General features: G+C 46.9%; 2 protein-coding genes across 4 annotated transcripts in view; one reads left to right on the top strand and one right to left on the bottom strand.

The window, feature by feature from the left end:
- SLC12A4 (solute carrier family 12 member 4) overlaps positions 1-16,563 on the bottom strand; it is a 107,733-nt gene that overhangs the window by 68,293 nt on the left and 22,877 nt on the right. Inside the window, exon 1 of one of the 3 annotated variants that reach the window (XM_050922684.1) lies at positions 14,195-14,387. The exons of 1 other annotated variant lie outside the window; for it this stretch is intronic. In XM_050922684.1, coding sequence (XP_050778641.1) covers positions 14,195-14,336 — 142 coding nt within the window. In that variant the 5' untranslated portion in view covers positions 14,337-14,387. Of the gene's footprint in view, positions 1-339; positions 430-14,194; positions 14,388-16,563 lie in introns of those variants that run through there. One more of the 3 variants, XM_050922687.1, reaches the window with a different exon arrangement.
- LOC127034165 (zinc finger and SCAN domain-containing protein 20-like) lies at positions 7,887-9,981 on the top strand. Its single transcript, XM_050922737.1, has 2 exons — positions 7,887-8,589; positions 9,452-9,981. Exons 1-2 carry the CDS (start codon positions 8,067-8,069, stop codon positions 9,979-9,981), a joined length of 1,053 nt encoding a protein of 350 aa, XP_050778694.1. The 5' UTR covers positions 7,887-8,066.

Genomic DNA, 16,563 nt, shown 5'->3' on the forward strand with positions numbered 1-16,563 from the left:
AAACTATAATACAACCATAGCACTGGCAGCTTTCACTTGTCTGTCATAAGGAAAACAGAGAATAAACTAATTTTGTCCATCATTATTCACGTTCGGCTCACTATTAAAGAAGAACAATTAAGAAATAAAGATGTTGCCAGCCAAATCAAACAGAAATGCAAAAACAAACCCATTGATCAAAGAAGTCTGTTGCACTAACCGAAACGGTGGTATTTGCTTTTCTGCATTACAATACAAAATCTGCTTATTAAATTTGAGAAAGCTATCTTGAACGACTTTGTCAAAATAAATTCAAGTTTTTAGCTTGTTCCTGGAGTTTTATATTTAAAAAGAACTTACCACAAAGTGTTCTTATCTCTCTGTGGCACTGAGTGTCCCCCATTCCGTTATACACACTAAAAAAGAAAATAATGACCAGTAGGGTTTGGGTTTTTTTTAAACTTGAGTGAATGGTGTTTATGCCTGGCTGCATTTGCTGGCCAATAGAGCTGCAAAGTGTCTTAATCTCCACTTAGCATGGGGCTTCGCTGCAAATGCCAAGTTTTAAAAGATCAATAAAACCATAATCATGAAACTTACTTGTTGGAGTGGGGAAAAGGAGAAAGGATGCTACTATTTACTTTTAATGAAGTACACTGGTACTTACCAGTACTTACCAGTACCACTTATACTGGTACTGCTTCAGCATGTAAAGAACCCTTCTGAGTCTGAACTCTCTTGTTTGAAACATTCATTAGTCAGCAAATCACTGAAAGTCATCATTTGTGGATAAAAATCAACAAGAAAATCCATTTTTCTGCATATCCTTGCTAAGCTTTCTAATCACAGTTACAAACACAGAGCAGTGGAGTTTGTGTTTTACACCGCACACATCCCAACAGACACATCAGAGACTTGTTTTTAGCTAATGTTGATGCATCAGAACAATCTTTCCTAGACACTTCCAAATTACTTAAATTCCAGAGAACCCAGAAAAAGATGCAGCTTCTTCTAAATTTAGCTAAGGAATTCGCTGGCAGCCGGCAATGGGAGTCCTTCAGTGCACCACTGCTGCAGCTACCGCGCCACAGAAATCAGAAGTCGTATGTGAGAGGCGTATAAAACAGGCTATCCTGGAGCATGGTTTTTTAAAGTAAGCAACTATTCATATACAGTAAGCATGACGAAGTGCAAACTGCTGAAAAGCTTCAGAAACCTGACAAGTCTCCTGGGGCAACACTAAATGGGGTTCCCATGAGAATCTCAAGGCAGTACCTTTGCTTTCAGATTATCTGAACCACAAGAAGAATGAATATGCCTTCTCCTCTACCATATTCAGTCATGTTCAGTTTTGGGGTAAGTCCTGAAGCCCTTCTCCACTCTTCCCATTGTCCACATATCACACTTCTATCCTCATCAGCACACTAAGTCTGCAGACCTATGCACCTGAATGCTGAAGGCTGCATCCTGAGTTTGGGCCCTGGTACCATTGCTATAGTAACTGTCAGCTGCCCATAAACCGGACCACACACTTGACTTCATAAAAAGGGGAGAGATTTTTACCTCAATCTCATACAATCTAGTCTCGGACTCTCAATTTCCATTACAGGCTATTTTATATCCTAAATCGATGTTTACAAGGTGGTTCTATGGTATTTATCACTTTGGCACCTAAGCACAGCGTGGCTCTGCATCACATTCATATTGTATTTGTAGCTGAAGGGAGTGAGTCAGATCAAAGCATCAGGCTGGAAATATCTCAACTTCCTTGATCCAAGGGTTTACATAAAAAACATTACGAAGAACTCACGTTATATTTGTCATCTAAGGCTTTTAAAGCACTTACATGCAGGGGTGGCTCTAGCTTTTTTGCCGCCTCAAGCACGGCAGGCAGGCTTCCTTTGGTGGCATGCTTGCAGAAGGTCCCCAGTCCTGCAGATTCGGCAGCATGCCTGCAGGAGGTCTGCCAGTCCCGCGGCTTCAGCATACCCACCACTGAATTACCGCTGAATCCGCAGGACCAGAGGACCTCCCGCAGGCATGCCACCAAAGGCTGCCTGACTGCCGCCCTCACAGGGACCAGCAGGCCGCCCCCCGTGGCTTGCCGCCCCAGGTACACGCTTGAAGCGCTGGTGCCTGGAGCCGCCGCTGCTTACATGACATCATTATCCCCACTTAACAAATAGAGACACCAAGAAAGTGGGTTAAAGTGACTTCCCTGACAGAGCTATTCAGCCTTTATCTTTGAAAAGCAGGTAAATTTAGACAAAGGCCCCGTGGCATTTATCACTCGACAGGGGAAAAGAAATCACATAGGAGTCAGTTCAACCATTATTGGAAGTAACACTGGGCTCCACATTCCAAAGTTATTTCACTCTGCTTCCCTGCAGAGCTGCTTCCTAGAATCTTCCCCAACGCCCTCTTGCTTGGCTTCAGTCTACATTTTTCAATTAACATGAAGAATGACAAGGGTAAGTGTGTAAAAATAGGTTTGTCTCTTCATCTAGACCAAAACCACATTTGTGTAGGGGGTTGGGCTCTGTTTATCCATATGGCTGCTACCCTCAGCCCCTGAAACATCTGCATTTCAGTAATGCGCTTTTATATATGTACATAGGAAAGATTATGCGGGTACACACTAGTTAAGATGTCTAATTTCATTAAAAAGGCCAATTTTTCTCCTGTCTCCAGACTTTACCAAAGTGTCAAGTGTTTTGGAATGTTTTGGAATGAAAAAAATGCTACATACACTATAAGAATTTTCATACACATTTTACATTAACTGCGTTCCAAGTTCTAAGAGCTGTTACTTCAATAATTTAATCTATGTTTAAAAGCAAATATTGTCATCAGATATTTTAAAAATACCTATTTGGGGAAAAGATTAAAGTGAAAATATATGGTCTTGGTATCATAATTTCACTCTCCTTAAAAAAAAACAGCTTGCAACTAAGTTATTTGTATTGTATTGTATCAGGCCACCATAACCTATTACTACAAAAAATCCAACAACTCCACACATCAATACAACTTGTAAGCATACTACTAGCCTGCCATCTCTGGAGGAGAGGCTCCAGGGTGGTTAGAACACTGTTTCACTGAGTTCCATGGAATCAACAAAAGCCTTAATACAACTGGCAAATAAGCATGAAAGTGCATTGGCAAAACCAGAGGTGGCCACCGCCTAAACTAGGTCAGCGACACCAAGCTTATTAGTCTCGATTCCTCACATATCACCAAAAGATAAACAGCTTCCCACAGGGCACATATCTGAGACTGTCAGACTTGTGCTGGCAGAAGTCAAGCACATGATGGAGGTGACCTCAGCATTCTGAGGACTGGGAAGAGTAATAATCTTTATGAAAGACCAGCTTTAAGCAGGGGCAGCTGCAGTGTTTTTGCCGCCCCAAACAGCGGGAAAAAAAAATTAAAAAGAAAAAAGCTGTGATCAGCAGCACTTTGGTGGCAGCTCCACCGCCGCCACTTCATTCTTCGGCGGCTGAATTGCTGCCAAAGAGCCGGACATGCCGCCCCTTTCCATTGGCCGCCCCAAGCACCTGCTTTCTGCGCTGGTGCCTGGAGCCAGCCCTGGCTTTAAGATAGAAGTTTTATCATCTTCCAAACCATTTCTTTGCCCCTTTTTAAATGAACACCCTACCAAGTCACCAGCATTATCTCAAACGTTGGAGGGATGCCAAGTGTGCATTCTTACTGCTGCTGATACACAAAGCAGGGCTCACACATTTACATCCCTCCTCCAAATGAAGGAAGGTGTCATGGTTAGTCATAAATAATGAGAGTGATTTGTTTTATTTACAAGTGAGCAATTTAACCAACTGATAGGATTAAATAATCACGTTAAATATTTTTGTTAAAATGCGTTACTCGTGTTGCACTTTATTTGCTTATAACTAGCGTTGACAAGAAATTGTAATGTTGAAATGCTATATTGCCATAAGAGGGCAACGTATCCCATACAAAACAAAATAAAACATTCAAAAGCAAAAAATCCAAGAAGCAAACAGACAGGGACGAGGGAAGGGAGGGATCAAATTAAGTTCCCCAGAATCACAAAAGTCACACAGCTGTATTATAGCATGAGACAGGTGTTTAAGGACCATTCTGAAAATCAAAGCCAGTGGTTTTTCCCCATTATTTCAACCTTACTAGAGTTGAGAGTCAGCATTACCATGATAAAGTCATATCATAATTTGTCATTTTAGGCCATCCACTTGATCAGTCAAACTGAGCTACCTGGAGCAAACATAGCTCTTACTAGCAAGCTGTCAAAACAAGATGTTCACAAAAATAACTTTACTTAGTTTCACCACTCTAGCCCTGGTGGCAGGGATCATTCCACTGGGCCACATGGAGGAAATGGACAATGTGCCAACATACTTATTGCTAGACAACCCCTGCACGTATTCATGGAGTACCTATTTAACAACACACGCACTTTGGGGAGAATCACTAACTAAAATTGTAGTGACCCATTCCAATTACACAAAAATATAACATCTTATCTGACATCACGGTTCCCATCAACTGTCAGCATCCTACTCACAATCCATACTCACAACTGCCACGGAACACCCTGAAACATTCTCTGCAGGCCCATTCCTGCCCTCAGTTCCAACCGGCTCCCTTTCACAGGTTTCCTGCTGGAACTGCCGGCCTTCCATGGGAGCCTCCCTCACCCAGCATGTGCCTTATTACTTGGCACTCCCCATCCATTGGATGCTCCCCTACACCTCTACATTAAGCTGGAGGGAGGCACTTGGAAGCAGAGAAGAGACAAAGGGAGTTGTCTCCTCTGTGCAATCACAAAAGCATGGAACCCAGCAGAAGCAAAAAAGAGTCAAGTGACTTCTCCCCAGACCTGGAGTTTCCCTTTGCTGGGCTCCGAAAACAGTAGTAGTAAGTGGGTCTTTACTTCCCAGGCTCTAACTACAAGGTTGGAGATCACTGGGAGATGGGAAGTGAAGCCTTTCCCCCTTCCTCAAGCCTCCAAGCTGTGGGTCCTGAGGAAAGGAACTAACATGTCAGTAGAAGTAGCAAGGCCATTTATCATCTTGACGCCCCTGCTCTGCTGATGTGACCCAGCCCATATAAATACTGTAAGGGAGATACAGAAATGGAAAACGTTACAGCTAAAAACAAAACAAAAATATTCCTGAAGCACAACACACATTAACACAGAACCTTCACCGGACATTTGTCAGCTTCAGAGTATACGTAAGTCAGCTGTTCCCCCTCAGGCACACTTTTGTGTAATAGTCTAAAAAACAGCACACTCAGGGCTATGATGTGTCAGCTTGCCAATATGCAGGACAGGCAGCTGTTTTGTTGTTTTTTTAAAATGAGAAATGAAATTGCTTTCAGGACTTCAGCAGTGGCTACGTGGAGCAAGATAGACACAACAAAAAGCCTGGGCTCTCTTCCCTTCTCTACTCACATGGAGCAGTAACTCCCAGTAGTCGCAGTGGTCATTCCTACTCAGCCTCAACATAGGGGCAGAAAGTGATCAATGGTTCCATCATGTGGAGAAGGTACACACTAGGCTCCACTCCCCCGTAGCTGGTTGAAGTAAAGACTAACTCATGCTAACATTACAAAAAGCCTTGTCTTCACTTGGATCAGGGTGGATTTGATTTAAATCACTAGTCAGGAAGACTCGATTTAACCATGGTTTTCTACATAAAAGCGCATTCTTGTTGGTTTTTATAACCTTAATACATAGTCTTCACAATTCAGGGGCAGACGTAGGTTTCATTTTCAGAAGGTACACACTATATGTTTTTTAAGTGATTTATTTTGAAAACTTTTCAGATTAGTTTTACAGCTATATCAGAAAATGAATGATTGTTTGGTTATTTCCTTTACCAAAGGCAATTGAAGCAGATATTTATGAAGTCATTGGGAGGTGAACTATCATTAATATTTGGAGGATTTTCTTGCCATGCTGTATTAGGAAGTGAACATCACCAGAGAGATATTTATATTGTTTTATTTAACTGAAACAACAATGTTATGTATTCTGGATTTTTTTTCTTCAACAGCAAACATATATTTTAACAAAACAAGCATATGAATTTTTGAATTTAGTTAAACACTGAAGCTTTTTAAAATCAGGTTCGCTTTTGTTAAAATTGTTTTTAACTAAAATAGTTACATGAAATATTTTAAAAAAAATAATTAAACTGACTATGTCAGCCAGGTCAACATGAGAAACTTCAAATATTGGCTTCTGTAGCTAACTCAGTCATCTTCATCTTCATTTTCCTGTTTCTTCATAGTCAGGAAAAGAAAAACAAGCTTTCCTGCTTTTTCAGGTCCCAAGCAATTTCTCAATTTGGAATGAATTAGTCCAAAGGAAGAAAATATTCTTTCTACACCAGCAGAAGAAGCTACTGCTGTTAAAAGTGAGATTATCACTTCTCTGAATCCAAGTGCTTAAGTGACCTTCACCAGTTCACTGGTGTGACTTTCTTTAAAACATCATCAAACATATATTTCTTGAATGGTTCTTATTCCCAAACTGGGTCTCTTATGGCCTACTGCCACTTTAGGTTTTCCCCTCTAGGGAGAGAATGGTATGGTAGATCTCAAATCAATCAAGCCTACACTCAGAAAGACCTCAAGACTTCTGGAATATGTTGCTCAAACAGTTTCACTTTTGTTTCTACTGCCTGTCCCTCCCTTCTCACATTTATCTCCAGACTTCTTCTCCTTGTTCAGATCTATTCCGCCCCCAACAATCTTCTAGTCACTGAACTTTTTGAAACTTCACACTTTCAGAGAGAGGTAAGGGACTGACTCTGTGTACACAAATTTGAAGAGGGACAATAGGGTTGAGGTCTGTTATTTCTCACCTCTATATATTATTTATTTAAAAACAGTTTTGCTGTTAACAAGCATATTACCTCTGGAGACACAAATCCACAGTTTGAGAACTGCAAAATTAAGCATCTTTGATGGTATCTTTTAGACTGAGCCCCATCGGGTAGATAGAAAGAGTAACCTAAATAATCTATACAGAAGCCCCTGGAACCCCATAAAATTAGGTCCCTAATCCATGAACTATTGGAACTCATTTATAAAACTTTTCTTAAACATTACATTAATATATTGTCTCATACTACAGAATTAGAATTTATAATCCCTATTCCATGATAAAGTCTTTGAGCTATAATGTATCTTAATTAAAACTGTCTTTAGATCGGATTTTTTGATAAAAATGCTTTTTTGAGGAAAAAACCCTATTTAAATTTTAAAAATCCAATTTTTTTTCAAAAAATCCCAATGCAGAAGCAGAAAATCTAGCATGTTCTCAGAAGAGACTGTAGATTATATGGCAGAGAAGAAGGATGTGTATGAATAAAGACATTTCTTTGAAGCGGAGAAACTCTCTTCTATGGTGAGGAATGGGGTGTGTGAAAGTAAGCACACATTACCATACCATTGTTGCTTTCACTGGAATTGTTCTGTTCGACATTGTATTTGAAGTCTTCTAAGGCCTTGGCTACACTGGCTCTTTACAGCGCTGCAACTTTCTCGCTCTGGGGTGTGAAAAAACACTCCCCTGAGCGCAGCAAGTTACAGCGCTGTAAAGCGCCAGGAGGCCACGGCAGCGCTCCCACGACAGCGCTTTGAAGTTTCGAGTGTAGGCAAGCCCTAAGTATGTGCTGGTCTTGGACTGTGGCCATGGCTACACTAGAGAGTTGCAGCACTGGTGAGGGGGTTACAGCGCTGCAACTTAGGATGTGGCCACACTTGCAAAGCACGGCCAGCGCTGCAACTACCTGGTTGCAGCGCTGGCTGTACACCCGGTCGAGCCTCGGGTGTAGCGATTCCAGCGCTGGTGATCCAGCGCTGGTCAGCAAGTGTGGACCCCACCAGCGCTTTTATTGACCTCCGGGGTATAAGGAGGTATCCCAGCATACCTTTTAAGCCTCTCTGGTAATCCTGCACACTCCACTGCCCTGGGCTCAGCTGACCCCACCTTTAAATGCCCCGGGAATTTTAAAAATCCCCTTCCTGTTTGCTCAGCCAGGTGTGGAGTGCAATCAATCAATCAATCAGCGACCATGCCTCCACGCCCCAGACGAGCCCCAGCATGGAACAGTTCCGAGCTGCAGGACCTCATCAGTGTTTGGGGTGAGGAAGCTGTGCAAGCACAGCTGCGCTCCAGCCGGAGAAATTATGATACCTATGGGCAGATATCACAGTCCTTGCTGAGAAGGGGCCATGAACGGGACGCGTTGCAGTGCAGGGTAAAAGTAAAGGAGCTGCGCAGTGCTTATTGCAAAGCCCGTGAGGGAAATCGCCGCTCAGGAGCTGCCCCCACGACCTGCCGTTTTTACAAGGAGCTGGATGCCATACTTGGGTGTGACCCCACTGCCAATCCTAGGAGCACAATGGAGAGTTCAGAGCAGGGAGAAGTGGGGGAGGGTGTAGAGGAAGCTGACAGTGAGGCTACTGGCGTGGAGGGAGACACCCCAGAGTCCCAGGAGGCATGCAGCCAGGAGCTCTTCTCAAGCCAGGAGGAGGCTAGCCAGTCGCAGCAGCGGGAAGTTGCTGGTGAAGAAGAAGCAGAAGAGCGTGCTCGGGGTAAGCAGATTTTATGTTTTGAGAGAGGACGGTTTGGGTTATGGCTGCCTGCATGCATGCCTAAACGTGGAATAGCCCATTGATTTGCTCTATCACGTCTCTGTAATTGGCCTCGGTAATCTCTTGAAAAGTTGCAGCCAGAGCGTGGGCAATGTGCTTTCGCAAGTTTATAGGGAGAGCCACTGTGGTCCTTGTCCTGGTCAGGCTAACTCGTCCGATGCACTGTGCAGCGAGGGGTGGGGGGACCATGGCTGCACACAGGCAAGCTGCATAGGGACCAGGGCGGAATCCACATTGCTGTAGAAGACCCTCCCTCTCTTCCCAGGTAACACGCAGCAGTGATATATCTGGCAGTAGGAAACCCTATTGAGAATTTAGGGATACTTCAGTGCAGGGCGCCAGGTTTGCAGTCTCTCTCCACCCCACCCCACCCCACCCCCGCCAGCAGGTCGCGAGCACCGTGTTGCGTTCTGGTCTCCCCATCCCCCTGCCAGCAGGCAGCCAGCACCGCGGTGCGTTCCGTCCCCCCCCCCCCAGCAGCCCGGCAGTTCCGCGGACCGCTCCCCACCACCAGCAGCTCGCCAGCTTCATGTTCCCTACTGTCCCCTGTGCAGGCCACCAGCTACCTCCTCTACCCAGTGCAGATAAACCCCAGTGAGCCATCAGTCAGTTCCCCCTCCCAGGTGAAGTCGGGGCAGAAACACTCACCCCATTGCTCGCCATGCCTTCGCTTCCCTGGCCTCTCTGTGTTATGTTAGGTATGTGGGAATGATGCTACAAAAAGTCTACAAACTCCTTCACTGTGTGATAATAAACAATGTAGCCTCTGTGAATTACATGTTTCTATCTATGTTTTTTTTAGTGACCTTGGCTAATGCAGCCGGATCACCGGCCTCACGTCGCTTGCAGAACTTGAGAAAAAATCTGCGAAAATCAAAAGAAGAATTGATCAAAGCAGTTATGAATCACTACAACAGAGAAAGTAGGAAGACGCAGGAATGGAGAGAGAAAATGTATGAGTGGAGGCAAACACAAAGCAGGAGAAAGGAATTGGCTACCAAAAAAACCTCAAAGCACATGATAAGCCTCCTGGCTCGCCAAACTGACTCTTTGGAGTCTCTCGTAGCCATGCAGGCAGATCTGTACCGTGGTAACCCACAACCCTCCCGAAGCTCTCTTTCTTGTTCCCCAGTATTTGCACAAAACACCTTTCTCCAGCAGCCAGTTTCTTATTACCCCCAGCTGCCCCCAACACCTGTACGATCACCTACCAGCCCTGATAACTACAATCCTTACCCTGTGCACTCCACCCCCATTACTCTGCAGCATATTAATCCTGAAGTGCAGCAGACATTGAATAGCAATCCAAACAGGACATATTCAAACCTCTGAATGTACAGTCCACCACCCTAACCCCCCTGGCCTTTTATGTACTGTACTTTGAATAAAGGATTTTATGGCTTTTACAATACTTTTTATTATTGCAGAAAGTGGTAAATACTGTACCCCAAGGTAGAAAGGAGCACAGCAAAGGCACCAAACATTACTGTTGGCTCTCAGCATCAAATTGCTCCCTTAAGGCATCCCTAATCCTTGAAGCCCTTTCTTGGGCCTCTCTAGTAGCCCTGCTCTCTGGCTGTGCAAATTCAGCCTCTAGGCGTCGAACCTCGGAGGTCCATTCCTCACTGAATCTTTCACCCTTCCCTTCACAAATATTATGGAGGGTACAGCATGTGGATATAACAGCGGAGATGCTGCTTTCCCCCAAATCTAGCTTCCCATAAAGACACCTCCAGCGGGCTTTCAAACGGCCAAAAGCACACTCCACAGTCATTCTGCACCGGCTCAGCCTGTAGTTGAACCGGTCCTTGCTCCTGTCAAGCTTCCCTGTATACAGTTTCATGAGCCAAGGCATTAAGGGGTAAGCGGGGTCTCCAAGGATCACAGTGGGCATTTTGACGTCCCCTACTGTGATCTTGCAGTCTGGGAAAAAAGTCCCGGCCCTCAGCTTCCTGAACAGGGCACTGTTCCGAAAGATGCGTGCATCATGCACCTTTCCAGGCCATCCTGAGTAAATGTCAGTGAAACACCCACGGTGATCCACAAGCGCTTGCAGAACCATGGAGAAATACCCCTTGCGATTAACGTACTCTGATGCCAGGTGGGGTGGGGACAGAATAGGAATATGCGTCCCATCTATTGCCCTTCTACAGTTAGGGAAACCCATTTGTGCAAAGCCATCCACAATGTCCTGCACGTTCCCCAGAGTCACAGTTCTTCTTAGCAGGGTGCGATTAATGGCTGTGCAAACTTGCATCAGCACCATTCCAACGGTGGACTTTCCCACTCCAAACTGGTTCGCCACCGATCGGTAGCTGTCTGGAGTTGCCAGCTTCCAGATTGCAATAGCCACCCGCTTCTCCACTGGCAGGGCAGCTCTCAATCTCGTGTCCCTGCGCCGCAGGGTAGGGGCGAGCTCAGCACACAGTGCCATGAAAGTGGCTTTTCTCATCCGAAAGTTCTGCAGCCACTGCTCGTCATCCCAGGCTTGCAGGACGATGTGATCCCACCACTCAGTGCTGGTTTCCCGAGCCCAAAGGCGCCGTTCCACGGTGCTGAGCACGTCTGTTACTGCCACAAGCAATTGAGTGTCTTGAGCGTCAGGCGTTTCAATATCATCGTCTGACTCCTCACTGTCACTTTGCAGCTGAAGGAATAGCTCCACTGCCATGCGTGATGTGCTGGCAACATTCATCAGCAAGGTCCTCAGCAGCTCAGGCTCCATTTGTAACAGAAATCTCAGAAATCGCACTGCAGACTCACAATGCCGCCAAAATGCTCGGAATGAGTAGCAAAGCACCACGGGGCGTTGGAACAGGAAGCGGAAAGACCCGCACACTTCCTTCCCCTTCCCACAAGCCACAGCGCCAAAATGGGACGAGGTGCTCTGTGGGATAGCTGCCCACAATGCACCACTCCCAACAGCACTGCAAGTGCTGCAAATGTGGCCACACTGCAGTGCTGGTAGCTGTCAGTGTGGCCACACTGCAGCGCTGGCCCTACACAGCTGTACGAACACAGCTGTAACTACCAGCGCTGCAGAACTGTAAGAGTAGCCATGGCCTGAGAGTGCGATTGGGAGGGTTCTTTCTGTGGTCCAAGATTAGTATTTGGAAATTGCCCCTCAAAAGACCTTGGATGCCCGATAAATCCAGTTCTGAACAGCTTGAACTCCACCAGCATGTGCACTTTATAACTCATTTTAGAAAGTTCTAAAAAACCTAGAATCATGCTTGACCTTCCTAGACCATGGCAAGCTTTTGAACTGAGATCCCCCCTGCTATGCTTGTGAAAGGATTTTTACTCCTGAAGGCATTTTACAATGGCACACTAATTAAGCATCCCAGAAGTGTGCACAGCTATTACAACACACCTTGGTCTGGCATATTGGAACGCAGTTGTCACTTGCATCTGGAGCCTCACTGTTTTGATCACTTATAGAGCTAGATTATTATTTGTTTTGCATGTCTAAAATTCCTTTGTTTCTTGCAGTGTTGTTGTAGCCACTTTTGTCACCCACCTTAAGTCTTTTAAATTCCATTTCATTTTAAAAGTCACGATGAAACATCCAGAAAGGCTAAACAGTGACATCAGCAACCAGTTGAACAGTGGCCTAATTAAAATGTTATTTCCCCACCATCAGCCCCCAGGGAAGGCCTAGGTTGACCACACAGCAAATGTGAAAAATCGGGACGGGGATGGGGGGTAATAGGAGCCTATATAAGAAAAAGATCCATAAATCAGGACTGCCCCTATAAAATCAGGACATCTGGTCACCCTAGGTAGGCCCCCTCCCTCCAAAGAGATTGCCTCTTTAAATAAATTAACTGCTAATGAGAAGCAGTTGTGCCTAACAGAAGCAGCTGTAAAAGTAGCCCAGAGACAATGCACAGAGTATTTGCTACATTATTTAAGCACTGACTTTACATTAAAAAATAGCTGTCAGACCTGCTGACCAAAGGAATGAGAGTACACAACCACAGTAGGAAAAGCTAACAGTAACGTGAGATTAGATTATTTAGCTACAGTGTCTATCCTGAGTTTATTTAGTTGAGAGCACTTAAATATTTACTCATGTTAGCTTTTAACACTCTCATCACAAATCATGAAAAATCCTTCCATGTGCAGGATTAGGCCACAAATTCTACAATCTCCCTCATTAAGAAACTTAAATTTCAAGACAAAAACTATCAACAAGTGATTAAGAGCAAAAGTTGTTTTGAGGGGGAGGGAATGGGGCCAGGAGCGAAGGACGGGTTAGTTTTTTAATTGTAGGGGCATAGCATCTTTCTGCAAAACCATTGTAACTAAAAATATTTCTTGTCTCTCGCTGAATGTCAGTGCAACACAGACAGGCTAGCTATAACTACTATTTGGTGGCTAGCCACAGCATATTATTTAATTTTAAAAACCACTTCTAGATAATAGCCCATTATACAATTGCATCAGGTCATCTCTAAGAAAACGGAACAAAAATAAGTTCCATCACCTGTCATTTTAAAAACAAAACTGTGACCTCTAAATTGATTTTCACATACTCTACTAACATTGCATTGACTCCATGCATCTGAAGAAGTGGGAGGTTTTCCCACGAAAGTTTATGCCCAAATAAATCTGTTAGTCTTTAAAGGGCCACCAGAGTCCTCATTTTTTTTTATTGCATCCTTAGGCTACAAAAGGCTAAAATAGTTAGTCACTGTGGTTTTTTTGTTTGTTTTTCACTTCCTAGGCAAGATTTTTCACCCAGTAAATCTTTACAATGTAGTATAACATTGCAAACCTCACTGTTACAGACAGATTTACCAACAGTGGTAAGGAAAGATTTGAAAATCCAGAATCAAATATTCCATCCACGCAGCTTTTTAGTTACCAACAATAAATACGCATGTACAAGTCTGTGAATCATTTCCAGTACTGCATGGCTCTTTTACTGTTGTCTTAGCTTCCTAAAGTATTTTGCATTACTATAGTGGCCAAAGGCTCAACGCATAATCAGGGTCCTATTATACTGGGCACAGCAGTAACACTGAACGAGAGCAGACAATGATCCTACCCACACTCGAGCAATGAGTAACTTTACTCACAGGAGTGGTCCCATTCCCTGTAATTAAAGAAGAGATTTTAACGAGCTGCGAACAGGCCAGTGGAGGTGAGCTGTTCGGGGGAGGGCTTTTTAAAGATGGAGTTTCACTCTCTCAATCTCATGAAAGGAGAATTGGAGCGTGGAGCGTCAGCTGATGGAACTAGACGTGTTTCCTGGCGAGCAGCTGGGCTTTGCACACACACTCAAAGCGCCTCTCTCCCGAGGCTACACCACCCTCTGTCTGCACGGGACAGGAATCGCCTGTCCCCGCGTCATTGTGCTCATCCTGACACCGGTCCTCTCCATTCATAGCGGGCCTGGCGGGGGGGGCTGGACCCCTTTCCAGACCCAGAGCGAGGGAGACGCCGCCCCGCACAGCCCCAGCAGAGGCTGCAAGTCCTCAACCCAGCGCCACATCCCGGAGAGAGGCCGGGGAAGTTGGGGGAACTTTGCCCCACTCACCCTCGGCGCTGGCGGCCTCGTAGGGGTCCGCGGGGCCCCGCGCCCCGCCCGGCTCGCTGTAGTCCACCCAGCTCAGCCCTTCCAGGCTGTCGTAGTCCCCGCGCTGCTTGTCCGCCACCGGCACCACGGTGAAGTGCGGCATCGCGGCGGGGCCCCGCTCGCCACTCCGGCTCCCCGCGGATCGCTGCCAGCCGGGCGGGACGCGCTCCCCCGCCAGCTGCGCATTCCAGCCCCGTGCGGTCACTTCCTCTCGGCAGCCCAGCGCCGCCACCCCACCCAGCCCGCCGGCCGCGGCGCCGCTCTGCGGGGGCTCCAGGGGCTCGCCTCTGCGGGGGGGAGAAGGGGACCTGGGGGGCTCCCTCTGCCGGGGGCTCCCCTCTGCGAGGGGGAGAAGGGGACTGAGGGTGGCTCCCTTCTGCGACCAGGAGGGGAGGGATTTGGGGGGCTCCCCTCTGCGGGGGGGAGGGGAGGGATTTGAGGGGCTTCCCTCTTCGACTGGGAGGAGGTTTGGGGGACTCCCTCTGCGACCCAGAGGGGGAGAGATTTGGGGGGCTCTCCTCTGTGAGTGAGAAAGGGACTTGGGGAGACTCCACTCTGCGACCGGGAGGGGATTGAGGGGGCTCCATTCTGCAGGGGGAACTTGGAGGGACTCCACTCTGCAACTGGGAGAGATTTCGGGGGCTCTCCTCTGCGAGGGGGAGAAGGGGATTTGGGGGGCTCCATTCTGCAGGGGGGACTTTTGGGGACTCCAATCTGTGACCGGGAGGGGATTTGGGGGCTCCTCTCTGTGGAGGAGACTTAGGGGGACTCCACTCTGTGATCGGGAGAGGGTTCGGGGGGCTCCCCTCTGCAAGGACAGGGAAGGGGGGAGTTGAGGGGATTCCATTATGCAGAGGGGGGCTCCACTCTGACTGAGAAGGTAAGGGAATTTGGGGGGCTCCCCTCTGCAAGGGGGAAAAGGGGATTTGGGGGGCTCCATTCTGCGAGGGAGGCTCCAGGGGATTCCACTCTATGGTGGAGAGGAGGGGACTTGGGGGGACTCCAATCTGCAATGGGGGATTTGGGGAGGCTCCACGCTGTGAAGAGGAGGAGGGGATTTGGGAGGATTCCACTCTGCGAGGCGGGGGAGAGGAGGAGGAGTGGACTTTGGGACAGGACTCAGCCCAATAGTGGGAAGCACAAGTGGAATTTGGAGGGGGGCCTCCACTCAGTAATAGGGGGTGGAGGATTTTGTGGGGGACTCCACTCCGCAAGAGGGCCATCAGAGGAATTGCACTAAGCGGAGAGAGATTGAGAGAGGACTTTCATTTAGCAATAGGGAGAGGGGAAGGGACTGGGGGACCCCACTCAGCCATGCCAGGTTGGGAGTGGAGACCCCATTCAGCAATGCTAAAGTGGGAGGGAGAGTGGAAAGAAAAGGATCTAAGGGAGATGAGCAGAATTTTGGCAGGAGAAGGGAAGGGGCAGTAAAAGGGGTGTTCAGGGCAGAGATGGAGAGACAAGGCCTTAGGAGAAGTCAAAGCCATAGGGCGCAGGGGAAAGGACAGCTATGGCAGGACTGATGGAGAAGGGAAAAGGCCCGTTTGCCAGGAGAAAGGCAAAGCCCATTACCCCAGCAAAGCACAACAAAGCCTGATGGAGCACTTAAATCAACAATATCTTCCTCTCTACCAGAGTCCCCCAATGCCCACTGACAGGGTCAAAGACCATCTGTTCACCTCCTTGCTATGCTGCATTACAGACTCTGCCGGCATCCGGGGGGTATGGTTATAGCCTGGGGAAGCCTCGGCCTGGCAGACCAATGGGGAGAAGGGGCAGCCCTACAGCAGGCCAGGTGCCTCAGACACTTAACATTTTTCCTTTTCCTGCAGCTAGACCTGAGACAGTCAAAGAGAGGGAAGGGAATTAGTCTTCTCTGCTAAAGTCTCCTGCACAGAAAGGACATGAAGAACCCTTCTATTGGGCTGATTTTTCAGATCAGTAGAATAATTGTCCTGGAACCTAAGGGGGCTGGTTTGGGGGAAGCAGGAGACAAGCAAGCTAAACCAGTTTGCTTGCAAGTCTCACAGCTTCTCTGTCTAGCTAGGGAACAGCACTGTTCTTGCTATGAAGAACAGACTCTACCACTGTTGTGTCCCCCTGGAGCTTTGCTCTAGGGCCAGATCAGTGATAAAACATGCCTCTGGCCCAACCCTCCCCAAATGGAACTTATCAGAAGGAGGCAGAAGCTAAACAGTCCCTGCTGAGCTCCAGGGAGGCAGAGAGTGCTAAGGGCCAGTGGGAGCATCTCATTGGTCCTACACCCCAGGACTTTAACTGTGGGGAGAAGGTGGATTCTTAATTCAAGAGGGTTATTAGCAATAACTGGG

The sequence above is a fragment of the Gopherus flavomarginatus genome, chromosome 14, assembly GCF_025201925.1.
Source record: "Gopherus flavomarginatus isolate rGopFla2 chromosome 14, rGopFla2.mat.asm, whole genome shotgun sequence".
Taxonomy (NCBI): Eukaryota; Metazoa; Chordata; order Testudines; family Testudinidae; genus Gopherus; species Gopherus flavomarginatus.

Coding starts and splice junctions, on each gene's coding strand:
- LOC127034165 (XM_050922737.1), top strand. CDS start 8,067: ATGCCTCCACGCCCCAGACGAGCCCCAGCATGGAACAGTTCCGAGCTG. Junction 8,590..9,451: donor AGCAGAAGAGCGTGCTCGGG/GTAAGCAGATTT, acceptor TGTTTTTTTTAG/TGACCTTGGCTAATGCAGCC.